This window comes from Larimichthys crocea, chromosome VII, assembly GCF_000972845.2.
Source record: "Larimichthys crocea isolate SSNF chromosome VII, L_crocea_2.0, whole genome shotgun sequence".
Classification (NCBI taxonomy): Eukaryota; Metazoa; Chordata; class Actinopteri; family Sciaenidae; genus Larimichthys; species Larimichthys crocea.
The window spans coordinates 19,935,497-19,961,104 of record NC_040017.1 but is presented as its reverse complement, the minus strand read 5'-3'; the positions used below and the strand labels follow the sequence as shown (position 1 = coordinate 19,961,104).

Genomic DNA, 25,608 nt, shown 5'->3' with positions numbered 1-25,608 from the left:
ATATGTTGAAGAACACTGTTTAGATGCTATATATGCAAATTGTCTGTTAACAAACAGGGGTTGAGACAGCCCATCTTTAGGAAAATGTATAAGAACTAACTGTCAGAGCTCCTCAGGGAGCCTTTTTCTCTGTAACCCCTTTAGTGTGTTGCACTGTGAAACGCTCCTTCTTGTACAAGAACAATAAATTCAACTTGAACTTTGATGCTTTGAATCCGATCCTCCTTATTTAAGGGTTTTTATTACTATGTTATACTCTATATACACATTAATTCAAAGTAAATGTAAATCATCTCTGAGTTCAACTTCATATAGGATTATTGTCATATATTCTGGCTTTACATAATTAAACTACTATTAAAAAACTGGGACTTCAGAATGACTCATCACATAGTTGATACTGATATCAGAATCATACCCGTGAGATAAATATCAAAATCTGCTACCTCTTATTTTAACTGCAGTTAATAGACCCATCACTTTAAAGAAGGAATAATATGGTGATTGCAGGGATTCACAAAGTGGAAATCCTTTTGCTAAAACTGCATTTACCCAATAACGACCACTAGATGGAAGTATCATACCGTTTAATAATGCTACTTTGCTCACCTCATGCCTCACCTCGGTTTCCCCTCTAGTGAACATCTGCAATTATCTAGTGCAGCTGTGCAGTATACCTCATCGCCAAACTGTTATTTTGAGTATTTAGCCTAATAGCAATATATATATATTAACTTCATCTTGGTACTGTTCAACATCAGTTTCTGTTCAAATGTAAATTTTTAATGGACTATTGAGAATCAAAAAAAGGGTCATTGTGTGAGGATAAAACAAAGTATATAAAGAAAACTGTCATTATTTCTCCACCTTGTAGTCACAGAAAAGAAAAAGAGAAGAAAGTGATTATAACTGACTTAGCTGGGACAGGGAATTGCAACATTGCATTATAAAAAGATTTGAATTTTGTGTTCAGTGAAGCAACAAACACAGAATAAAATAAATGCAATTTAATGACATTGCTTTGTTAGACAGATGTACAATGCATCCATAGTGATTTAAACACCCATCCAATTTGTATTCCCATCACAGAGGCGGATAGCTGTGGGCCTACATGCATGAGTAGAGAGCCTGGAAGGCCTGCCTGATATCTCATGCAAGGGTTCCTGACTATTCCTTTGTTCGTTTTGGAGTAAAACACTTACATGTCATTTTAATTTTAATTAGTCGCTATACGATCCTAATGAATTATGTAAAGCTTACCTCTCTGCATATAGTAGTTATGTTTCCTGACCATAAAGAAAGTCATGAAATCAAAGTTTATGTCATATCAAATTTCATTATCGGTGAATAACATTCACATTCACATAGGCTGCTTCCTCCTACAGAGGGGGGTGATGGCAGACTGAGACCGACCCATTAATGCAATGGTTCTTCCTCTTCTTTTAACCCTCTTTTTGACTTGATGTCTGTAATACAGTTCTGGATTAGTTGTGAAATATTAGTTCTGTAGCCTTTTGTTTGAGTAGCCACATTACTGTTTTTTAAAAGCTGAATTGCATCCTGCACCTACAGTATAATAATTAGTCTATCTCTGCGGATATATATTGTTTTTCAAATGATGGAAGTGTGCTATGACCATGAAAAACAAAAACAACAAGGCACACAGCCTCATTTTCCCATCTGTGCCACCTCTCTGCCAATGTGTAATGGGATGTAATTGCTTGTAAAATGAACAATAATGGAGGTGAGGAACTGCACACTTGCAGCTCTGCAGTACCTCATCACTCACCCCCCCTGAATTAATTTAGATGAACTCCTCTGTGATTTGGTGATTTGAACTAGCTATTCCAAGCTCAATGAGACTTACAAACCTGTTTTTATTTTGAAAACTCACTGCATGCAAAGTATTTTTTGCAATAACTTATTCTGTTAAGTCATTTCTGATAAATGCGTTTTGAATCTCCTTAAGGTCATAATGTAGTTGCTTCTTCCTGTACCCATACACCTGCACCATTGTTCACATGCTTGATTGCATGCATTCCCGGTTGACGCTGGAATATCTCCCTTTCCTGGTTTTGTACAGGATAAAGACAACTGAGCTTGATGACACTTAACATTTTAGATCATGGTCACAAAAAATGACAGCACTGTCAAGCTCAATTAGTTTCATTTATACTTTTCACAGCCCCGAATGTTCATTTTTGCAGAAGTGTAGTATTTATTCCTGAAATAATTTAATCAATTTCACAGTTCTGTCCCTTTTCAGTAGTTATTTAATTTGGAGGAACTGGCGCTTACAGTGCTAACAATTTATTAAAACATCTGAGGCCTGCAGTTGTTTGTGTTTATTTATGTCTGCATGGTCAGGAGGACATTGATTGTGACCCACTCACACTGACTTGCATAAGCTGATGTCAAGGTCACTATAGAATACAATGTGGCAGTCAGAGGACTATTCTAGCCTGTATCGGTAGACGCTAGCAAGAAAGTTGAACTAAGATGACTCAGGTACCGAGACGTTTTCTCACTTCTTGGGGCAGACGTGGTGAATGGCAAGGCCATTGTCTCTTTCTAAAGGAAGAGGTGCCACTGCTTGCTGTTGTAGTCACACCTGCAGGGGTCGATGAGGCCTGTTTAGACTGTCTTAGTTGCCATCTAGCATATTTTGGCCAGATGCAAGTAAGGTGCTCGAGCTGGCCCAATATGCCTGCTGCTGTGCTCTGGAAAACTGTGGAGGGTTTTGAATGAACTGTATTACCTCTCGCATGAGGAGTGCTGCTGCCTCCTGGCTGAATTATACAAGGTGGTGTTATGCCTGAACCCAGCACCCTAAGGTTATATCTGAGTCCCAATGACTGCTATACCTGCTATGGCTTTGATTGTGTACCTTTATCAGACAGGAGTCCATGGGACACTAGATAGTTTTCATTGGAACTATACTCTATACTCTCAATGTCCCAGTGAGCATTGATCCTAATCTGCGGTGTTGAAAGTTGACAATTTCTAAGGCTGTAATGAACTTATCCTCTGCAGCAGGGTTCATGCGTTGCTCATGAGACCTAGTTTCATCCTAGCACTGAAGATATTTATATAGATTTTTATATGTCCAAAGTAAAGAAAGCAAAGAGAAACCATGAAATGAGAAGGTGTGGAAAGACTGTTATTGTATAAGACATTCTCTTTTTGACTTATATATAACTCAAGATACTTAATTTTACCCATTTTATTTCATTTTCTAAACACATTTTTGAAAAGGTCTTCCTAACAGACCTACAAACAAACAATAGTGTTATTGCCTCCAAGAGATGCCCTTGTGTGAGAGGTGTGGCCCTGTTTTTTGTGAGTCTCTGTGGATTAATTCATTAAGTATTAACTATTGGGATATCTGTAGTCGCTGCCCTCTAGGTAAACACTCCTGTATCACACACTACTAACTTGATGCAGTGTCATCCTGTTTACTGTTATTCCACCATTGGCTTACAGCGGTTATAAATATCCAGAACAACATCTAAGTTGTGCAAAGCAGGAGGGGGTATGTCATGAGTTGTATCTGTCATTTGCTTCACAGGTGGACATCTTAAGGCTAAAATATTAACTGTGGCATTAGGAGCAGTTTCATCGAGTTTGACCTTTTCATTCCAGGAACTGTTAACTATTTATTGCACCTCTTATCTGCGTGTGTTGTATCAATGAGATGATCTAACAGAGTATATTGTATATATTTAAAGTGTCCAGAACAGCTTCATCCATGTCTTGGTTGTCCTGGCTCTTCACTTTGTGGCCCTCCTCAGCCCGATCACTGCTCATTGCGGGGCTTGTGAGCAGACACCTGGGGCTCAGGGTGGGATTGCAGGTGGTTCAGACAATGACTTGTTCTCGGTGGGGTACACCAAGCAACCAGGGTCTGTTTCAGGCTGGAGATGTAATTATTGGTGGGCTCTTTAATCTTCATTACAAGACACCAGATACAGCTCATGACTTTACTCAGCTGCCACACTACAAACCTTGCACTGGGTAAAACTTCATTTTTTACTGTTAATGTTTGACAAAACCAAGACACCTTATTATCTGTGTCTTGCGCCTCATGTTGATGTGTTATTCTTCATGTTAAATATATGTTATTTTAATTTCTTATGTAAAATCATAGATTATTACGGAATAATAGTAACAATTTATTATTTCAACATTTTTACTGATATATTTTTTTCAATCCTTCTCTCCCATGGTCTCAGTTTGGAAAATCTTCCATTACAATACGTACATGCGATGTTGTTTGCACTGGAGGAAATCAATCATAGTACAACCTTGCTACCAGGTGTGAAGCTGGGTTATCATATTCGTGATAGCTGTGCCCTCCACCCTTGGGCTATGCAAGCAGCCCTGTCACTGGTTGGAGGAGACAGCCCTAGCTGTAATTTAGCAGCCCCACCAGACTTTTCTGCTGGGTATGGTGAGGGAATCGGAGAATGGAAAGGTACTCATTCAATCTTTGCTCTTACTAACAATCACATGAAACGATGACAGCATAAACATGTTGCTTTTGAACCAGAAACAGGCACTATTTTTTGTATAACAAATAACTGTATTTTATTATATCCTATAACGTCATCAGGTGATCAGCCTGTTCCTTTGATCATTGGTGGTTCCTCATCCATAGCAGCCAAGATACTCTGCAGTATCCTGGGACCACTCTCCGTACCTTTAGTGAGTTAAAAAAGTTATTTGGTGTTCATGATGAATATATTAAAAAAAACACTATAAATGAAAGCCAAGATTTCCCTTCATAATGCATAGGTTCTTCCTTTTCTGTTATCCTCTTATAGGAACCCATTTACTGTAAAATGCAGCACACAGTTTTCGTGGATTAGAAAACATAATAATACATTTGAGAATATGTGATTTCAGAATATGTAATTTTTAAGTTTAAGTTTTTTTTTTGTCTTTTAGATGAGCTACACGTCAAGCTGTCCCTGTCTAAGTGACAGGCAAAAATTTCCCAACTTCTTCAGAACCATGCCCAGTGATATTTACCAGGCCCGGGCCATTGCCCAGCTTGCCATGCGCTTCAACTGGACCTGGATTGGGGCAGTGGTAGCAAACAATGACTATGGCCACATGGCAGTAAAGGTGTTTCACTTTGTTGTTATATTAGGAGAAATGTTATGGCATCTATACAAGAAATCTAAATGAATACAAAATTTGAATACTGTTCATTCATCTAATCTTTTTGTTCCTGTAACCTGAATATGTCAGGTATTTCAGGAGGAGACTCAGGGGAAAGGAGTGTGTCTGGCATTTGTAAAGACTCTCCAAAGGGAAAATATTGTGAGTGATGCCAGAAGTGCAGCTCTAACAATTCAGGCCTCGACTGCAACTGTGATTCTGATTTTTTCCTGGTATACTGATGTGAGGGAACTGTTCCTGCAGCTAGACAAGATAAATGTGAGCAAAAAACAAACAAACAATCGAATAACAGTAATTCAATTGTTCCTCCAATCTGTATAATAATCTGAATAATAACAGAATTTATGTTATATTATGTAAATTAGAGATATATTAGCTTTTGATTGTGCTGTGTTGTTATCACCAGGTGACTGACAGACAGTTTCTTGCCAGCGAGGCTTGGAGCACCAGTGGTAATCTTCTACAAAGTCTTGTCACTTCTAGAGTGGCAAGTGGTGTTCTTGGTGTGGCCATTCGAAGTTCACCTATACCTGGATTTGAAAATTATCTCAAAAGTTTAAACCCATCTCGTCATCCTGAAGATGAGTTTTTAAAAGAATTTTGGGAAAATGAGTTTGGATGTAGTCCTGGAGTCACCAGATCAAGCCATCTATTAAACATTTCTGCTGCATCTCATCAGAAAGCTTCTCTCCCACCCTGCAGAGGGACAGAGTCTCTGGAGGGAGTGCAGAATCTCTTTACTGATACCTCCCAGCTGAGAGTGACATATAATGTGTACCTTGCTGTTTATGCTGCAGCCCACGCCCTTCACAGCCTTCTCTCCTGCCCTAACAAAGACAACAGCTCCACTTGCTCCTCTCCAAAAAACATCAAACCCATAGAGGTAAAAACAGTTATATAAGATTATTTTAAACTTCTACCATCTATGTTTGATGTTTTTCAAGGGCGATATTAAGCAGCAAGCAGTTCCTCCCATAACAGAAATGCCCCAGAACTGCTAAGATAACATTAATATTTCAAAATGTTGGTGCTTTCAGCTGTTGCAGCGCTTGGACATCGTGAATTTCACCACGCCACAGGGTGAACTGTTATATTTCGATGGTGCTGACGTTCCAGCAAAGTACGACCTTGTCAACTGGCAGGCCAACCCTGATGGGTCACAAAAACTTGTCTTGATTGGTCGTGTGGATGGGTTTGATCTCCAACTCAATGAGTCAGCTATTCAGTGGAGCACAGGATCCAATCAGGTAGTCAAAGAGGAAGAATCTTGATTCAGGCCAATCCCTAAATGTGCAATGAATTAAATATTTACTGTGATCATCATGTTGGTGTTATGTCATTAACAAATTAATTTACTTGTTGTTTAGGTGCCTGTTTCAGTGTGTAGTGAGGGCTGCCCCCCAGGTACCCGAAAGGCCAACAGGAAAGGAGAACCTATCTGCTGCTTTGACTGCATCCCATGTGCTGATGGAGAGATTAGCAATAAAACTGGTGAGGAAATCACTACATAAGAGGCATTTTATCAGTACTGCAACAGCAATAGCACAACCTGTGCATATCACGGTTTGACTGACTTGATCTGCAGTTTTCTAATTTAAGTCCTACTTCCCTTTTTTGTGTTTTCCTCTCTCAGGTTCTCTTCACTGTGACCGTTGTCCTTTAGAGTTCTGGTCCAATGTTAAACGAACAGCCTGTGTCCGTCATCAGCTGGACTTCCTTTCCTTTAATGAAACTTTGGGTATTACTCTGACTACAGTAGCTGCATCTGGCGCTGCAGTGACAACAGCTGTGTTTGTGGTGTTTATTTGCTACCATCAAACACCTATGGTGAGAACCCAGAGTAATGTAATAGAGGCTGCGCTTTATATTTTCTACAACATATGTTTGGCTTGTTTAAATATTCTGAATGAATCCATTTTGTTATGTTAATGTACTCCTCCTTTTTATATCAAATTCTTCTCATTTTAAGGTGCGAGCCAACAATTCAGAGCTGAGCTTCCTCCTTCTTGTGTCGCTGAAGCTCTGCTTCCTGTGCTCGCTGGTCTTCATTGGCCGTCCATCAGCCTGGGCTTGTCGGTTCCAGCAGGCAGCTTTTGGGATCAGCTTTGTACTTTGTGTTTCCTGCCTCCAAGTCAAGACCATAGTTGTTTTGGCAGCGTTCCGCTCAGCTCGGCCTGGTGCTGGAGCCCTGATGAAGTGGTTTGGTCCAAACCAACAGAGAGGAAGTGTCTGCCTCTTTACCTGTATACAGGTCAGAGTTGCACATGCACTTTTTAATAACAGATGTACAGCATTTACATACATTAACCTGACATTGTGCAATGTTTTCTTTGAATCAAGGTTATCATCTGTATTATTTGGTTATCGCTGAGCCCCCCGGAGCCACAAGCTGACTTGGATATCCCGGGATTACAGGTCACCCTGAAGTGTGCCATGGCCTCTGTGGTGGGCTTCTCTCTGGTTCTCGGCTACATTGGCCTGCTGGCCTGCACCTGTCTCCTCTTGGCCTTTCTTGCTCGGAAACTCCCTGACAATTTCAATGAGGCCAAACTGATCACCTTCAGCATGCTGATATTCTGTGCTGTGTGGATAGCTTTTGTCCCTGCTTATGTTAGCTCTCCTGGAAAATATGCAGTGGCAGTAGAGATTTTTGCAATCCTGGCCTCTAGTTATGGCTTACTGCTCTGTATCTTTGCTCCAAAGTGTTTCATTATTCTTTTAAGGCCTGAGAAAAATACAAAGAAACACCTGATGGGCAGGTAGCAAATGAAATTAACAATCATAGTTTAACATTAAAAATAAGACTAATGTTAGTTCAAAGACCACTGTAAGTCAATATATAAAGTAATGATATCCTTCTTAATCTGCATGCTGTCATTTTATTTTTATAGTACTCTCTTGCATACACTAATTGTTTCTTTCTAATATATCCTAAAATTAGTGATCAATTTCTGCTACACTCTATTTGATTTTTTAATATCAAATCGATTCACATAGACAATGGAACTGTTTGTGGTATAGATTAAAAAAAACCCAACCAAAACAAAACAAACACAAAAAAATATTTTTTTCAAAACCCTGTTTTTCTTCAATGTTTATAACTATTACTCATGTGACAAACCTTGTAACAACAACGAATAAACATAAATGAAAGCAAATTTCAAGGTTCTGTTTCAGTTTTTTTGTTGTTGCTTTAATTGTGTTTATTTTGACTGATGTTGGCGCGTTATGGTCTTGAGCCAGTCTGCTTCCAGGGGCCCTGTTTGTTTTGGATTAACAGTCAAATTCAGTTGTGGTATTGGTTGATAGGGTTATTCAGGTGACCTAGCATCTCTTCTTCATGAAGCTGAATAATGTCATGGTAGTGGGGAAGTTTAGTGAGACAGCAAAAATAAAAAAAAATGTAATGGTAAATGTGTCATCTTTATCAGTGAGAGTGACCAGACCAAGATCTTGATTCATCTTGTTAATACTTTTCACAATAACTGACTTAACTGAGAAGAGAATGTTTCTAGGAAATGTCTATAACAAATGTATAACAAATATTTTAACCATATGTCATCAGATAACAACAGTCATTTGTATTCATTAAGTTAAATTAAAGGTTATGTCAGTTTTTTTTAATGACATAGTAGTGACTGTTTGTCAGTCTTACACATGCCCAGTCAGAAAGTGGGTTACAGTCTTGGACTGTCTGAACCAGACCTATTTGAACCAAATTTGAAAAAAAAAAAACACGTTTGATGACTCACAAGAAAAATAATTTAAAAACAACAACTCAATTAAAAAAAGGATTAAATAATTGATTAGCTTGCTTTTATACATTCCTTCCACTTTCCACCTCTACCGCCAAGCTACACAAACAATTATAATTTGCAATCACGCTGTTGTTTTTCTGTGACTCTTGAGAGGAGTGATTTGGGCTTATGTGCATGTGCGATTGTGTTTACTTGCTTGCAAAAATGCTTTACATCTATTATAAATACCCACATCATCAGTTAATCTGGTCTGAGGAGGAGGGGGGTATGTTACAGTTTAGATAACTAGTCAGCGGCCAACGCAAGTTATGTCTGCTGTTTAAAAATTAATGTTTTGAACTTCAAAGTGTTGTTTAATTCTACAAGTGGAAGTCTCAAGGATAAAATATCAACTTTTTTCTGCTGCTTCGGGAGGGATTTAATCGGATTTGACTTTTTCATTGCAGGAAATCCTACTGAGTGTATTGCCTGTGAGCAACAAGCCACTTAACTGACTGTACTGTACACATTTTTCAGAAAAGCTGCATCCATGTCTCGGTTCTCCTGGCTCTTCACTCTGTGGTCCTTCTCAGCCCCATTGTTGCTCCTTGTGGGGAGACAAATGGGGCTCAGTGTTGGGTTGCAGGTGGCTGAGACAGTGAGTTGTTCCCGGTGGGGTACACCCAGTAACGAGGGTCTTTTCCACGATGGAGACGTAGTTATCGGTGGACTCTTCAATCTTCATTACCAAACTCCTGCAATAGACCACAACTTCACTCAGCTGCCGCACTACAAATCTTGCAATGGGTAAAACTCTGCACTGTGCTATTAAATGTGATTACTGTAGAATGACAGTGATCAGATAAGGGTCCTATTTCTGATATGACAAAAGATCTACCATGGTGGCTTTACAGAATTAACCAACATTTTGACTTCTCTTATTTCTTCCTGTTTTTCCTGTGGTCTCAGTCTACAACATGTTCCACTGCAATATATTTATGCTATGGTGTTTGCGGTGGAAGAAATCAATAATAGTACTACGCTGCTACCAGGTGTGAAGCTGGGGTACCATATTTTTGACAGCTGTGGCCGACCACCATGGGCTCTGCAGGCAGCACTGTCACTGGTTGGAGGAGACAGCACCAGCTGCAAATCAACAGACCTTCCAGGTTATTCTACAGGGTACAGAGAGGGAATCACAGAAAGGAAAGGTAGATTGTGTATATATATATTTTGCTCATGTAAAAATTATTTTTCATGTAACAAAACTTCAATCTTTCAACATTGTCTTCAGGTGATCACCCCGTTCCCTTGATCATAGGTGGTGCTTCATCTGTAACAGGCCAGATACTCTCCAGACTCCTGGGGCCACTTTCTGTACCTTTAGTAAGTGTGAGTTTTTTTTTTTTTTTTTTTTTTTAACACAGCAGATATGATACTGTGACTTTTATTCCCTGATTTTCAGGGAGCTGGTTCCATTTTTAAATTCACGTAAAGGAACAGATTTTAAACAGATTGTAAAATTTCCTATTTGGACACGAAAACAACAAAACATTTGGACATGAAGACAAAAAGTCTGGATGTAAAACTACTTTAACCCATCTGCTTCTTTATAAATAAATGTATATTTCAATAAAAACAACTTATGATATTTTTTTTTCTTTTAAATTTTCAGATTAGCTACCTGTCAACCTGTCCCTGTCTAAGTGACAGGGGGAAATTTCCTAACTTTTTCAGGACCATCCCCAGTGATGTGTACCAGGCCCGGGCCATCGCCCAGCTTGCCATACACTACAACTGGACTTGGATTGGGGCAGTGGTAGCAAACAATGACTATGGCCACATGGCAGTAAAGGTGTTTCACTTTGATATGTACAATGTTTTTTATTTACATTTGTGTTGTTTATAAGACGTGCATTTTAAGCACTATCTAATCTTCTCCCCCCTGTATATGTCAGGTATTTCAGGAGGAGACTCAGGGGAAAGGAGTGTGTCTGGCATTTGTAAAGACTCTCCAAAGGGAAAATATTGTGAGTGATGCCAGAAGTGCAGCTCTAACAATTCAGGCCTCGACTGCAACTGTGATTCTGATCTTTTCCTGGTATACTGATGTGAGGGAACTGTTCCTGCAGCTAGACAAGATAAATGTGAGCAAAAAACAAACAAACAATCGAATAACAGTAATTCAATTGTTCCTCAAATCTGTCCAAATAATAACAGAATTTATATTATGTCGATTAGAGATATATTAGCTTTTGATTGTTACTGTGTTGTTATCACCAGGTGACTGACAGACAGTTTCTGGCCAGCGAGGCTTGGAGTACCAGTGGTAATCTTCTCCAAAGTCTTGTCACTTCTAGAGTGGCAAGTGGTGTTCTTGGTGTAGCCATTCGAAGTTCACCTATACCTGGATTTGAAAATTATCTCAGAACTTTGCACCCAGTTCATCGTCCTGACAATGAGCTCTTGAAAGAATACTGGGAAGCTGAATTTGGATGTAGTCCTGGAGTCACCAGGTCTAGCCATGCATTAAACATTTCTGCTGCATCTCATCAGGAAGCTTCTCTCCCACCCTGCAGAGGGACAGAGTCTCTGGAGGGAGTGCAGAATCTCTTTACTGATACCTCCCAGCTGAGAGTGACATATAATGTGTACCTTGCTGTTTATGCTGCAGCCCACGCCCTTCACAGCCTTCTCTCCTGCCCTAACAAAGACAACAGCTCCACTTGCTCCTCTCCAAAAAACATCAAACCCATAGAGGTAAACACGATTATCAGATAGAGTGCAAATCTACCCTTAAACAGCTTATGCTTTCAAGATTCCACAGTACTAATACTCCAAGAATACATTTGTCACAAGTATATTTCACACTGTCTGATTCGGTATGAACAGTTTTAATATCTTGATGCTTTCAGTTTTTGCAGCACTTGAACAAAGTGAATTTCCGCACACCACAAGATGAAATGTTCTACTTTCAAGGAGCCGATATTCCAGCAAAGTACGACCTTGTCAACTGGCAGGCCAACCCTGATGGGTCCCAAAAACTTGTCTTGATCGGTCGTGTGGATGGGTTTGATCTCCAACTCAATGAGTCAGCTATTCAGTGGAGCACAGGATCCAATCAGGTAGTTAAAGAGGAAAATGATATTGGTTAAGATCAATAATAAAATGTACATTGGATTTTTTGCTGTTAGTCAGAATGCTTTGTTTTTGTCTTTGAAAATATGGCTTGGTTTTTTGTTTAGGTGCCTGTTTCAGTGTGTAGTGAGAGCTGCCCCCCAGGTACCCGAAAGGCCAACAGGAAAGGAGAACCTATCTGCTGCTTTGACTGCATCCCATGTGCTGATGGAGAAATTAGCAACAAAACCGGTGAGATTTTACTATATAAAACATCAGATAATCATGTGTCATAGGCTCTATATTTGTTTCACTCTTCTTTCCTCTCACAGGTTCTCTTCACTGTGACCGTTGTCTATCTGAGTTCTGGTCCAATGCTAAACGAACCGCCTGCGTCCCTCGTCAGGTGGACTTCCTTTCCTTTAACGAAACCTTGGGCATTACTCTGACTACAGCAGCTGTGTCTGGTGCCACAGTGACAACAGCTGTGTTTGTGGTGTTTATTTGCTACCGTCATACACCTATGGTGCGAGCCAACAATTCAGAGCTGAGCTTCCTCCTTCTTGTGTCGCTGAAGCTCTGCTTCCTGTGCTCGCTGGTCTTCATTGGTCGTCCATCAGTCTGGGCTTGTCGGTTCCAGCAGGCAGCTTTTGGGATCAGCTTTGTACTTTGTGTTTCCTGCCTCCAAGTCAAGACCATAGTTGTTTTGGCAGCGTTCCGCTCAGCTCGACCTGGTGCTGAAGCCTTGATTAGGTGGTTTGGTCCAAACCAACAGAGAGGAAGTGTCTGCCTTCTCACCTCCATACAGGTATTTCATATGTGCTTCTTTTGTTTTGGTGTTTTATACTGTATTTTACAAACATGCAATCACATTTTTTTCATCCAGATCATCATCTGTGCCATATGGCTGTCCCTCAGTCCCCCAGTGCCTCAACCTGATCTGGGTTTCCAGGGGTCAAAGGTCACCCTGAAGTGTGCCATGGCCTCTGTGGTGGGATTCTCTCTGGTTCTCGGCTACATTGGCCTGCTGGCCTCCACCTGTCTCCTCTTGGCCTTTCTTGCTCGGAAACTCCCTGACAACTTCAATGAGGCCAAACTGATCACCTTCAGCATGCTGATATTCTGTGCGGTGTGGATAGCTTTTGTCCCTGCTTATGTCAGCTCTCCTGGGAAGTATGTTGTCGCTGTGGAAATATTTGCTATCCTGGCTTCTAGTTATGGATTACTGCTCTGCATTTTTGCTCCAAAGTGTTTCATTATTCTTTTGAGGCCTGAAAAAAACACCAAGAAACACTTGATGGCCAGATAGCATGCGTGAATTATAACTGTACATATTTTAGTTAACTAAATATAACCCACATTTACCATGCAACACCATATTTTGGTCATTTTAGTTGTCTCTCTTTTTTAAATTTGCACTATTCTATACAACAATATTATTTGTTATTTGACCAGTATACTGCAAATACAGAAGTGCACCAAACACAAATGGCAGTTAAAAGGGTCATACATGAACGTCTGCATCCTGCCACGTTCAGTTCTGTTTGTGTACATGTCTGTACTCTATTCTTGTCACCACCAGCCCTGCACCAACCCCCACACACCATTGGCTCCCTTAACTGCACTGCACATTCCCTTTGTGTTTTTAATAAACTGAATGATATTGAGTCTCCAGCTGATGTTGATCATGTGTTGGCACTTGAGTCTGTTATCAATTCATAATCAATCACACCCTCATCAATAGCTCTCAATTGTGTGTATTTTATTGTGTCAGTTTATCTGAACTGGGAAGCTGGTGATACGAAGACTTGGTGTAGAGCATCCATGACAATATCTGAATCATGAAATCAGAATGATTCAGAATGAGTCTATGTATGCACCAGTAGGGCAACTTATTTGAACAAATTTTTGTCTCTAATTAGGAACATAACTATGTGTGACAATTCAGGCTCACAGTCACCTTTCAGTTTAGATGCTTTTATTTTGTATATACTGTTTAAATCCAGGGCAGCACAGTGGTGCAGTGGTTAATTGGTGACTCTAAATTGCCCATAGTTGTGCATGTGAGTGTGAATGGTTGTTTGTCTCTATGTGGCCTGGGATGAGCTGGTGACTTGTCCAGGGTGTACCCTGCCTCTCGCCCAAAGTCAGACTCCAGCCCCACTGTGATGTAATGGATGGATAGATGCATAATTCTAATTGGACTGCAATTCATTTATAGTCAAAAAATTGTCTTGCATTACTTTTTTATTACCTGTATTAGTATTTTTCAAGATTGACTTTGTGACATTTTGGATTATATTTGAGTGCAATATCAAGAACATGAGTGTATTTTTAAACCACATCAACCCCAGAAAGGTAAAAAATAAATGTTTTTGTCTGCATAATTTATTCAGAAATAAAGTTTAATTTTAAATGTAAAGCTAGCTTACAGTACAACATAAGAAGTCGCAAATGCAAGTACAACATACTTTATCTACATCCTGGACAAAAATGAACAACTTCATTCAAAAAACAAATTCATATTCCAATAATGTAATAATTCTAATGATATTAGCATATTGCCTATGGCCTGTATTTTTGCATTGTGTGAAGAAAATGGAATCATTCACTGATGAAATTAAGTGCAGTTGTTATGACTCAACTCCTCGACCCATGATTGCTTTCTTTGTGTTCCTTTCTGGTCTCAGCAGGATTATGTAGCATTTAGGTCCAAACAGCGCCACCAAGAGGCCATAACTGGAGGCTAAGATGGCAAACACCTCCACTGCATCTGCATATTTCCCTGGTGAGCTGATATAAGCAGGAATAAAGGCGACCCACACAGCACAGAAGATCAACATACTGAAACTGATGAATTTGGCCTCATTGAAACTATCTGGAAGATTTCTTGCTATAAATGCAATCAGAAAGCTTAGGATAGCTAATAAGCCAATGTAGCCCAGTAAAACTGCAAAACCAACTGTAGACCCAACTACACATTCATAAACTATCTTGTCACTGTGATATTGAGTGTTTTTATGAGGAACTGGTGACGCAGATACAATCCAGGCAGTGCAGATTCCTGCCTGAATAGAAGTAAGAACAATAACTATTCCTCTCTGCTGCATAGCACCAAACCACTTCAGACTGGCTCCACCTCCTGGCTTGGACGCCTTGAACACAGCCAGAACCACCATGGTTTTCACCAGAATGCATGAGACACAAAGCACAAAGCTGATCCCAAATACTGCATGTCTTAACTGGCATGTCCAAAGCCTTGGACGACCAATAAACAGCAGTGAACACAGGAAACATAGTTTAAGTGAAACCAGTAACTGGAAACTCAGTTCTGAATTGTTGGCTCGTACTATAGGGGTTGCACGATGATAGATAAAGATGACTAGGACAACAGCACAGATGCATGTGCCCAGCAATGAGGTGGCTGTCAAGCAGATACCCAGAGGCTCATGGTAGGATAGGAACTCTGTCTTTTTAGGAACACAGTGGTCACGCTGGGGGCTGGACCAGAAGTCCTTGGGACAACTGGTGCACTCAATGGAGTCTGAAAACACAGAAAGTCTTCAGATACATGTTTATATTATATCTCCAAACTGCAATGTTTAAGACTTAATACCAACCAGTCTTATTGCTGATCTTTCCCTCAGAACAAGGGATGCAATCAAAACAGCACACAGGTTGCCCCTTTTTTCTGGCCATACGAGTACCTGGAGGACAGCTCTCACTGCACACTGACCGGGGTGGCTACAGGGAGAAAAATACATATTTGTTATTCTACATTTCTTAAGACTGCTATAACAATGTATTGCATGGCGTGTCTGCATAATCAGAAGTAACCTTTTTTGATTCAAAGTTCCAGAAGATTTTGTTTTCATCAATTGTGAGTTCTTCACCTTTGAAGGCCGATTTCTTAACATCACCCACATTTTGAAGTTTAGCTCTTCCATCAGGGAGCCACAGCCAGTTCATTATGTCATATATCGGTAAGGCATCACCATTCTCATCAAATGACACTTGATCACCAAACGGTGTGGTGAAGTTCACCTTTTGCAAGTAATACACAAGCTATGAAAAACAGAATAAGGCACAGAGGAAAACCAGAGGACATATAAAAAATAAGTCTAAAAACCTGTTTCCAAAAAAGTTGGCATGTGGTGTAAAATGTAAATAGAAGCAAAATATAATGATGTGCAAAACATTAAACACTACATATTTAACTCAAAGTAGCACAAATACAACTTATCAAATGTAGAAACTGAGAAATTTTACTTTTTAAATCAACTGATGCCCATTTTGTTTTTGCGATGCAATCAACATGTTAAAAAAAAGTTTGAGACAGTGTAACAAAAAACTGGAAAAGTTGTGAAATGCTAAAAAAAACAAAAACAAAAAACACCTGGTTGAACAGCTCACTGTTAATCAGGTCGAATGGCAACTGAAAGGTTGAGTCTGTCTGAAGTAAAGATGGGGAGGGGTTCACCACCCTGTGAAAGACTGGCTGGCAAGTAGTGCAACAAATTAAGAAAGATGTTACTCAATGTAAACTTGAGTAACAATGTAAGCAAAGAATCTGGAGATTTCATTGTCTACAGTACATAATATCACTAAGACTCAGAGAATCAGAAGAAATCTCTACACGCGGGACAAGAACGAAAACCAATATTAAATGGTTTTCTACTATGCAAAGAGGAAAATATGTATATATTTTTGTTATGTCTTTATGTATATAAAACAGACCCAGAAATTCTGCTACAATTTGTGGGTCCAAGCTAATTTAAGATACTTCAGTATGTATCTGAACAAACATATTCAACACATGAACATGAAGGTAATAGCAATTTAAGGAAAGAATAGGACTGTGGAGTCACACCTGTAGTGACAAGCTATTGTTGTCTTGACTTAGTATTATACTGTAATATGAAAGATCTTTATCTGCTAACCATTTTACGATTAAGAATATCATGTTTTTGCATTTAATCATAATACTGTAAATGCTGTTCTGCAAGAAATAACAAAGCATATGATTGAGCCATAAACAGGTGGAGTGTAAACTGATATCACACCTGCCATGGCTCCAGTCCTTTCAAACTGCCACAGCTGTTCCCACTGAAAGGCCCTCTTCCAGGCTCACACTGCAGCATGTCATCAAGGGCATACGCCAGAGCATACACAGCCTTGTACACATTATACTCTGGCCTGAGATTTGACATGTCAATGACTTTGCTATGCACATCCTCTAAATCTTCTTGTCCAGTGCATATTGCTCCCCCAGCTTCAACCCAACCTGCTGGAGGTGGTGCAAATCTACACTGAAATGTGTATTCCCAAAACAGTTTCACCTAAAATGCATTCAAAAACGGCATGTTAGCAGAAAAATAATACGAATCTGTTAACATTTACAATTTGTCATCAGATTATAAAATGAATCTCTCACCAGGCTATTTTCATTGTCATGTAGGTCAGGACGTATTTGTAAGAGGAAATCCCTGAGCCCTGGTAATTCTCCCCGACGGATGGCGATGCCCAGTGTGCCTGCCAGGTGTGGTATAAGACGGGATGTCTGGAAAATAGTAGCTGCTATCCAGGCTTCACTGGCAATCCACTGAAGGCCTGTCACATTCTGCCTCACCACCTGTGCATCACATCAAAAATATGAATTCATATTGCCACGTAGCTCAAGTGGTATCTATTTTTCTGAGTTATTCAGTTCACACAGTTTGTGTTACATGTACAACACTGGTTCAGTTGGACATATAAAATATCATGTAGTATAATTAAAATGATTGAAATTATAATTAAAATGCATTTCAAGCCAACCTCTTCCATGAGGTTAACCACATGATTCTCAGATGCAAACACAATGACCACACGAGCTGTGGATTTCTTCATCACACCCACAATCCTTCTGAGTTCAGCTTGGTCATTAGCCCAGGACAAAATCTCAGTGTATGCCAGACAACCTTCACCAGACTGAACAAAATCAGATTGGAAGGATCGAGCAGCGTGGAGTCCATAGTCATCATCACTGATGACCAGACCTGCCCAAGTCCAGCCAAAGTGTTTTAGGATCTGAATCATAGCACGCACCTGAGTGAATACAGAGTGAAGGGATTAGTATACAAACAGAAATAATCTTTCTCTGGAAAACCTGCTTAACAGATTCAACAATGGACCTTGCTTAATTATACAGTAGCTGCTCAGCTTTGTTATCTGAAACCAAAGAACGCTATCAGTAACCCAAAGAAAGAGACTCGTATTACACAAAAGGAATATATTTTTGATTACACTGAAGGGACATTCTTTCTGTCGAATGTTAAACAGCCTTCCTGCATACATTTTATTTTGCTGATGGATAGTCACCTGGAAAGCATCACTTGGGATCGTTCTAAAGAAGGATGGAAACTTTTGTCGGTCACTCAGGCAGGAACATGTGGCAAAATAACTCACCTGTGAAAGACACAGAACGTACATGCAAAAAAGAAATATTCAAAGCCTTTACCAGCTCTTTCAATCTTTTCATGGTTGATTAGTCAAGTGGCCTTTAAAATTAAATACATTTTCCAAAAGAATTCATATATGGCAAGGTGGAAAACTTACCATAGGTACTCTGTACAAACCTAAGACAGTGGAAATAGCAATAGAACTTGTAGAAATAGAATCACCCACAACCCCTATGACTGGAGGGGTTCCTTCACAGGTTTCTTCTAATATAAACTGCTCCTCTTGACCACTGACTAAGGACAATGCTGCACGAAATCCAATAGCTAGTTGGACACAGTTATCATAAAGACTGTATCCCAGAGTCACGTTAGGAAGCAGGTTGGAGTTTCTGTTGATCTCATCAACAGCAAAGGCCATGGTCATGGCATGCCTGAATCCTGGAGTATCCAAACTAAGAAAAAAATATAATCAACTACAGATTTTGCAATGAGTTCACATAGTTGAACACCCACAATGATTAAAGTATGAAATCTATGCATTAAAAGTGTGTATTTACATTTACATACAAATACACAATGTAATTCTTTCAGAGCTACGTTTGAATATTAAAAATATTCATTTCACTATTTAATATTTAATTTTAAGTTTCCCTGAGACAACTAAAACAAAAATGTTACTATTGTTATTGTTTGCAATTTAAAAAATAAATTCAGAATTCAGATAGCTGAATATCAGCAATTATTATAATACTTTAATAAAACAGTGCATAAAACTTGCATGTTTAAAATTGCATGAATACACAATGAAATTCTTTCAGAGAAACATTTGATTCTGAACAATATCAATATTTATTTTTACTGTGTCCCTGAGACACTCACCCATGGCAGGTAGGCTGTTGTGGCTTTGAGGTAAAAGACAGGTCAGGAAAGACAGTAAAGAAGTGGATCTCAAACAGACCACCTAGAACCACATCCCCAGCTTTGTGCAACCCGTTCAGATGAAATTGTCCTTGTAACTTACAGGAGGAGGAATAAAGAGAAGAGGACAGAGCTGAAGAAAAGTGGGAATACAACAAAACTAAAAATGCCCACATGCTTTCCTCCTGTTTACCTAGTTTTAGTCAGTCCCTTTTATTGACTTGGAGTGTTCTTTTATCTTACACACCAGCCATCAGGGCATAAGCAACAGTTGGGGCGGGCTTATTTCATCTGAGACTGATTTGTACACTTTTAATAACATCGCAGCAAAGCTACCCTTCAACCTTAATTTAAGTGATGGATATTTGTCTACAGTGTACTATCTTTGCATGACAGTTTTAATTTGCTTGAATTAGTTTCTTAAATACTATACCAATTGGACTTTCATATGTAGTTTACATTGTACATAAAGTTTTTAATCAAAAACATCTAAAACACTGTAACAGCTGCATAGTCATCCAGGGGTAAGACCTGATTCAGACCAAATCAGGTGATGATGGTTTTCCCATATATATATATTTGAACAAGGGTACTATGTTTGAGCTGTGGCAGTGTGCGCCAAATGGTATGCCGAACCACCCCCGCAGTAAGTTGCTGCAGAGAAATTGATTCAAAATCAACTTTTGAGAAATGCAACCTGTAATCACACTTCGGGGGTCAACTCGATGATCGGACCTATCAAACTCCTGCACAGTTAGCCTGAAATATAACTGAAACAGGATGCTATCCAAGTGGAGTTCATGGACTTAAGGCTAAAACTAACACTTGTCTCCTCTGGCTTGCAGTTTATTCTGAAGAAATTGTGATACCAAGGATTTTCATTTGGTGCAGTAACTTAACACATATCAAATGTGATCAGTTCTGAAGAAATGAGTGTAAAAAACAAATTACCCCATTTGCAATCTTGTAGATTTGCTCTTTTCAGTGTTTATTTAATATTCATACACGTCAACAAACATACAATTTATCCAGAATTTATAGAAAATGAGTTCTTCTCAAGATAGTCAGATGTGGTTGTGAAGGCAAAACACCACTGTATGTGGACAATGAACTACATATAGAGCTATCCTTATTTTTACATCAGATGTGTTTAAACAACCTCTTACAATAGGTCAAATTCACAAAGAGCAGAATGGCTGATTGGCGGCAACTGAAGACCACCGTAAAATTACTTCTTTTTTAATTTTTAGTAGTTTTACTTTTACAAGGAGGCTGCCTAGTTCCCAGAGTTTTCTCTGTCTATCTTGTCTGTCTCTCTGTGTTGTGTGTGTTGCTGGGCGTGATCTCTGGTGTGATTACGTGATTTTGCTATTCCACCTGCTTTCTCAATACCTTAACATTTCTATGTCTATAACTGCCAACAGCCTGCATTTTGGTGTTGTGCAGACAAAAAAGATTAATTTTGTCTCATGAAATCAAGTGTGTTTTTATTACTCAACTCCTCGACCCATGATTGCTTTCTTTGTGTTCCTCTCTGGTCTCAGTAGGATTATGTAGCATTTGGGTCCAAACAGCGCCACCAAGAGGCCATAACTGGAGGCTAAAATGGCAAACACCTCCACTGCATCTGCATATTTGCCTGGTGAGCTGATATAGGCAGGAATAAAGGCGACCCACACAGCACAGAAGATCAGCATGCTGAAAGTGATGAGTTTGGCCTCATTGAAACTATCTGGAAGATTTCTTGCTATGAATGCAATCAAACAACTGAGGACAGCAAGTGAACCAATGTAGCCCAGTAAAACTGCAAAACCAACTGTGGACCCAACTACACATTCATAAACTATTTTATCATTGTAGTATTGATAGTTTTTATGAGGGGTTGGTGAGGCAGATACAATCCAGGCAGTACAAATTGCTGCTTGAATAGAAGTAAGAACAATAACTATTCCTCTCTGCTGCATAGCGCCAAACCACTTCAGACTGGCTCCACCTCCTGGCTTGGAGGCCTTGAACACAGCCAGAACCACCATGGTTTTCACCAGAATGCATGACACACAAAGCACAAAGCTGATCCCAAATACTGCATGTCTTAACTGGCATGTCCAAAGCCTGGGACGACCAATAAACAGCAGTGAACACAGGAAACATAGTTTAAGTGAAACCAGTAACTGGAAACTCAGTTCTGAATTGTTGGCTCGTACTATAGGCGTTGCACGATGATAGATAAAGATGCCCATGACAACAGCACAGATACATGTGCCCAGCAATGAGGTGGCTGTCAAGCAGATACCCAGAGGCTCATGGTAGGAGAGGAACTCTGTCTTTTTAAGAACACAGTGGTCACGCTGGGGGCTGGACCAGAAGTCCTCCAGACAACTGGTGCACTCCATGGAGTCTATGAAAATAGATAAAGTCTTAAGATACATGTTTTATTATATCTCCAATGTGCAATGTATACAATTGTAAACTAACCAGTCTTGTTGCTGATCTTTCCCTCAGAACAAGGGATGCAGTCAAAACAGCACACAGGTTGCCCCTTTTTTCTGGCCATACGAGTACCTGGAGGACAGCTCTCACTGCACACTGACCGGGGTGGCTACAGAGATAAAAAAATAAAAGTTATTCTGCAATGTTTCATACTGTTATAATGAGTTATCATGAGGTGTCTGAATCAGAGATAACCTTTTTTGATTCAAACTTCCAGAAGATTTTGTCTTCATCAATTGTGACCTCTTCACCTTTGAAGGCTGACCTCTTAACATCACCCACATTTTGAAGTTTAGCTCTTCCATTAGGTAGCAGGATCCAGTTCATGATATCATATATTGGTAAGGCATCACCATTTTCATCAAAAGACACTTCATCACCAGACAGTGTGGTGAAGTTGACCTTTTGCAAGTAATACACTAGCTATGAATGTCAGAATAAGGGATAGAGGAAAACACATTAACAAGCAATCACCCAGCACTATGGAAACTCTTTTCATCTGTCTCTTTAAGGCTTTAAGATTAGTATCCAAAGTCTTTTGCTAATTGCCACTCAGTAAGAAATACTAAAGCATATCATTTAATCACAAACAGGTGTAGTGTAAACTGATATCACACCTGCCATGGCTCCAGCAAATTGCCACAGCTGTTCCCGCTGAAAGGCCCTCTCCCAGGCTCACACTGCAGCATGTTATCAAGAGCATACGCCAGAGCATACACAGCCTTGTACACATTATACTCTGGCCTGAGGTTTGAAATGTCTATGACCTCAGTATCCACCTCCTCTAGATCTTCCTGTCCAGTGCATATTGCTCCCCCAGCTTCAACCCAACCTGCTGGAGGCGGTGCAAATCTACACTTAAATGTGTATTCCCAAAACAGCTTCACCTGAAATACATTTAAAACCTGCATGTTAACAGAAATAACTGTATTTTTCTTGCAATTTGTCCTGAGATTGCACAGTTAAATCCTCACCACACTATTGTTATTGTTGTGGTGTAGATCAGGACGTATTTGTAGGAGAAATTCCCTGAGACCTGGTATTTCTCCTCGACGGATTGCAATGCCCAGTATACCACTTAGGTATGGCATGAGGTTTGGGGTCTGGAGCACAGTAGCTGCTATCCATGCTTCACTGGCAATCCACTGTATGTCTGTCACGTTCTGCCTCACCACCTGTGTATCATCCCAAATAAATAAATTCATACTGCAATGCCACCAAAGTAATGTCTTATCATACAGTGTTTACACAGTTGATGTCTTGTCTTACTCCTTCATACACAGGCACAATTCTGTCTTTCATACAGTATTTTGACCAACCTCTTCCATGAGGTTAATCATGTGACTCTCATGTGCAAACACAATGACCACACGAGCTGTGGATTTCTTCATCACATTCACAATCCTCCGTAATTCAGATGGAGAACTGCTCCAAGGCAAAAACTCTAGGTAGGCCAGACAACCTCCACCAGACTGAGCCAGGTCAGATTGGAAGGATCGGGCAGCGTGGTGTCCATAGTCATCATCACTGACCAGCAAGCCGACCCAAGTCCAGCCAAAGTGTTTTAGGATCTGAATCATAGCACGCACCTGAGTGAATACAGAGTGAAGGAATTAGTGCACAGGAAAACCTACAGATTTCACAATCCAGTGACATCAGCGAATGCAAAAAAGCAAAATATCTTTCATTGTGTGAATTCCAGAGTGAATGGATTAGTGTATAGGCTGAAATAATCTTTCAGGGCAGAAGTATATGTTGTCTTTTCTGCATATTATTTTTTCTGACAGATGATCACCTGGAAAGCATCACTAGGTATCGTTCTAAAGAAGGATGGAAACTTTTGCCGGTCACTCAGGCAGGAACATGTGGCAAAATAACTCACCTGTGAAAGACACAGAACATACATGCAAAAAACATTCAAAGCATTTAGACAATCTTTTGACAGTTTATGGTTGATTAATTCAGTTTTACAAATGACATTAAATCTAAAATTAGATCAGAATAATTTAAAGCATGATGCCATACAATAGATGGCAAGGTGGAAAACTTACCATAGGTACTCTGTACAAACCTAAGACAGTGGAAATAGCAATAGAGCGTGTAGAAGAAGGATCACCCACAATCCCTATGACTGGAGGGGTTCCTGCACAGGTCTCATTTAATATAAACTGCTCCTCTTGACCACTGACTAAGGACATCGCTGCACGAAATCCAATTCCAAGTTTTACACAGATATCATAAAGACTGTATCCCAGAGTCACATTAGGAAGCAGGTTGGAGTTTCTGTTGATCTCATCAATAGCAAAGGCCATGGTCATGGCCTGCCTGAATCCTAGAACATCAAAACTAACACAAAAATATCACTGATTGTTACTTGTACAAATACAGATAGGACAGTTGAATAGCAAACAATAAAATTTATAATACTTAAATAATGCAGTGCCAAACAATTAAATTGCTTAAAATGACACAATGTAATTCTTTCAGAGTAATAATTATTTTCTCTTAATGGCACTGATTTTCTCCAGTTTCTTTTGTTTTGTTGTTTCCCTGAGAGTCGTACCTGTGGCAGGTAGGCTGTTGTGGCTCTGAGGTAAAAGAAAGGTCAGGAAAGACAGAAACAAAGTGCATCCCAAACAGCCCACCTATAACCACATCTCCAGCCTTGTGCATCCCACTTAGATGAAATTGCCCCTGTAACCGACATGAGGAAGAATAACGAGAAGAGGATGCAATAGTGGAAAAGTAGGAATACAACAACATGAGTAAGAGCAAGTTGATCTCTAAAAATAGCCACATGACTTTACTCCTGTTTACCCCTTATCTGAGCTCAGCAGTTTCATTGTGTAGCAGCCCTTTTTATTGACATGGCAGCATGTTTTAATCTTGTACACCACCCATTTGGGCATAAGCAAAAATTGGGGAAGGGCCTAAAATGTATTTCATTCAGCCATAATTAATTAGTGCACCTTTACATCTAACAAAAAACATGTCAACCTCTGGTTGATTGAGAAAATTTGCCTTTAATTTTATGTGTTTTTTATTTATTTCTTTATTTTGACTGTCACAAACTGGACTTTACATGTTAAGTTGTAGAACAAGTAATCTCTATGAACAGATATCAGGTGGCACCACCATAATTTTCTATCATTCATTCGGGTTTCATAGACATCGCTAGGAGAGGCACCAAGACGTTGTCACAAGCAGCATTCTGGTTTCTGTTTATAGTCAGAGTAGTATTCACCATCACATTTAAGTTGGGTTTGGTTGGAAAAATTTGTTTTATAGAGATGACAGAAACACATGTAACGTAGGAGCCCATCAGGTGTCATCTCCCAACTATTTAGGTTTTTATATGACCATCAGATGGTAGCAGATGGTGTCCGAGGTTGTAGATGGAATAGATGTACGGTTTCACTTTCCTGTAAAACATTTGCCTGCTTTGTTGTAAAAGTTTTCTTTTAAACTGCTCTGCAGTTGAGAACATGGGCACATACATGTGTACCAGAAGAGCTGTTCTGTTTTGAGTATCTCAATTTTGTCAGTCCCATCGAACATCCAGTAGATGGTAGCAGCACACTAAGATGTTTGGTGAAATAATCCATATGGCATCTTTATCACACTTTGTCTGTTTGATGGGGGCCTAGTATTTGTCTGGCATACAGTGACTTAACAGATATTAGATATGATCAGTTTTCTAGAAACGTTACAGCAATGTTGTA

At 39.6% G+C, this 25,608-nt stretch overlaps 4 protein-coding genes across 4 annotated transcripts in view; 2 read left to right on the top strand and 2 right to left on the bottom strand.

Moving 5' to 3' along the window:
• The window catches only part of LOC104939240 (extracellular calcium-sensing receptor-like), a 9,962-nt gene extending 2,015 nt beyond the window's left edge, over positions 1-7,947 (top strand). The window contains exons 3-13 of the mRNA XM_027280374.1: positions 4,233-4,411; positions 4,613-4,704; positions 4,948-5,127; positions 5,254-5,442; positions 5,591-5,804; positions 5,889-6,067; positions 6,222-6,431; positions 6,552-6,675; positions 6,818-7,011; positions 7,154-7,435; positions 7,525-7,947. Of these exons, the coding sequence (XP_027136175.1) occupies positions 4,233-4,411; positions 4,613-4,704; positions 4,948-5,127; positions 5,254-5,442; positions 5,591-5,804; positions 5,889-6,067; positions 6,222-6,431; positions 6,552-6,675; positions 6,818-7,011; positions 7,154-7,435; positions 7,525-7,947 (2,266 nt within the window). The remainder of the gene's footprint in view (positions 1-4,232; positions 4,412-4,612; positions 4,705-4,947; positions 5,128-5,253; positions 5,443-5,590; positions 5,805-5,888; positions 6,068-6,221; positions 6,432-6,551; positions 6,676-6,817; positions 7,012-7,153; positions 7,436-7,524) is intronic.
• Positions 7,948-9,471: 1,524 nt separating this feature from the next.
• Positions 9,472-13,347, top strand: LOC104939238 (extracellular calcium-sensing receptor-like). Its single transcript, XM_027280373.1, has 10 exons — positions 9,472-9,728; positions 9,891-10,132; positions 10,216-10,298; positions 10,597-10,776; positions 10,880-11,068; positions 11,205-11,681; positions 11,837-12,046; positions 12,167-12,290; positions 12,371-12,846; positions 12,925-13,347. Exons 1-10 carry the CDS (start codon positions 9,472-9,474, stop codon positions 13,345-13,347), a joined length of 2,661 nt encoding a protein of 886 aa, XP_027136174.1.
• A 1,324-nt stretch (positions 13,348-14,671) lies between these two features.
• On the bottom strand, positions 14,672-19,572 carry LOC109141025 (extracellular calcium-sensing receptor). The gene is made up of 9 exons (XM_027280372.1): positions 19,358-19,572; positions 18,636-18,930; positions 18,399-18,485; positions 17,856-18,125; positions 17,473-17,670; positions 17,102-17,377; positions 15,876-16,103; positions 15,659-15,782; positions 14,672-15,582 (listed from the first exon to the last, which is right to left on the bottom strand). Exons 1-9 carry the CDS (start codon positions 19,570-19,572, stop codon positions 14,672-14,674), a joined length of 2,604 nt encoding a protein of 867 aa, XP_027136173.1.
• Positions 19,573-20,735: 1,163 nt separating this feature from the next.
• On the bottom strand, positions 20,736-24,574 carry LOC104939236 (extracellular calcium-sensing receptor-like). The gene is made up of 9 exons (XM_027280761.1): positions 24,450-24,574; positions 23,938-24,232; positions 23,682-23,768; positions 23,206-23,475; positions 22,861-23,061; positions 22,504-22,773; positions 22,082-22,309; positions 21,872-21,995; positions 20,736-21,794 (listed from the first exon to the last, which is right to left on the bottom strand). The coding sequence occupies exons 1-9, from the start codon at positions 24,557-24,559 to the stop codon at positions 20,887-20,889; spliced, it is 2,493 nt and encodes an 830-aa protein (XP_027136562.1). The 5' UTR covers positions 24,560-24,574; the 3' UTR covers positions 20,736-20,886.
• Positions 24,575-25,608: the final 1,034 nt, after the last annotated feature.

What these genes read in the sequence shown, in the direction of transcription:
- LOC104939238 (XM_027280373.1), top strand. Translation starts at nt 9,472, where the DNA reads ATGTCTCGGTTCTCCTGGCTCTTCACTCTGTGGTCCTTCTCAGCCCCA. An exon ending in TGCAGCTAGACAAGATAAAT is followed by an intron (nt 11,069 to 11,204) that starts GTGAGCAAAAAA and finishes TGTTATCACCAG; the next exon opens with GTGACTGACAGACAGTTTCT. An exon ending in AGAAATTAGCAACAAAACCG is followed by an intron (nt 12,291 to 12,370) that starts GTGAGATTTTAC and finishes TTCCTCTCACAG; the next exon opens with GTTCTCTTCACTGTGACCGT.
- LOC109141025 (XM_027280372.1), bottom strand. Translation starts at nt 19,572, where the DNA reads ATGTGGGCATTTTTAGTTTTGTTGTATTCCCACTTTTCTTCAGCTCTG. An exon ending in TCCCAAGTGATGCTTTCCAG is followed by an intron (nt 18,126 to 18,398) that starts GTGACTATCCAT and finishes GTATTCACTCAG; the next exon opens with GTGCGTGCTATGATTCAGAT. An exon ending in AAAGATCAGCAATAAGACTG is followed by an intron (nt 15,583 to 15,658) that starts GTTGGTATTAAG and finishes CTGTGTTTTCAG; the next exon opens with ACTCCATTGAGTGCACCAGT.
- LOC104939236 (XM_027280761.1), bottom strand. Translation starts at nt 24,559, where the DNA reads ATGCACAAGGCTGGAGATGTGGTTATAGGTGGGCTGTTTGGGATGCAC. An exon ending in TACCTAGTGATGCTTTCCAG is followed by an intron (nt 23,476 to 23,681) that starts GTGATCATCTGT and finishes GTATTCACTCAG; the next exon opens with GTGCGTGCTATGATTCAGAT. An exon ending in GGAAGTTTGAATCAAAAAAG is followed by an intron (nt 21,996 to 22,081) that starts GTTATCTCTGAT and finishes TTATCTCTGTAG; the next exon opens with CCACCCCGGTCAGTGTGCAG.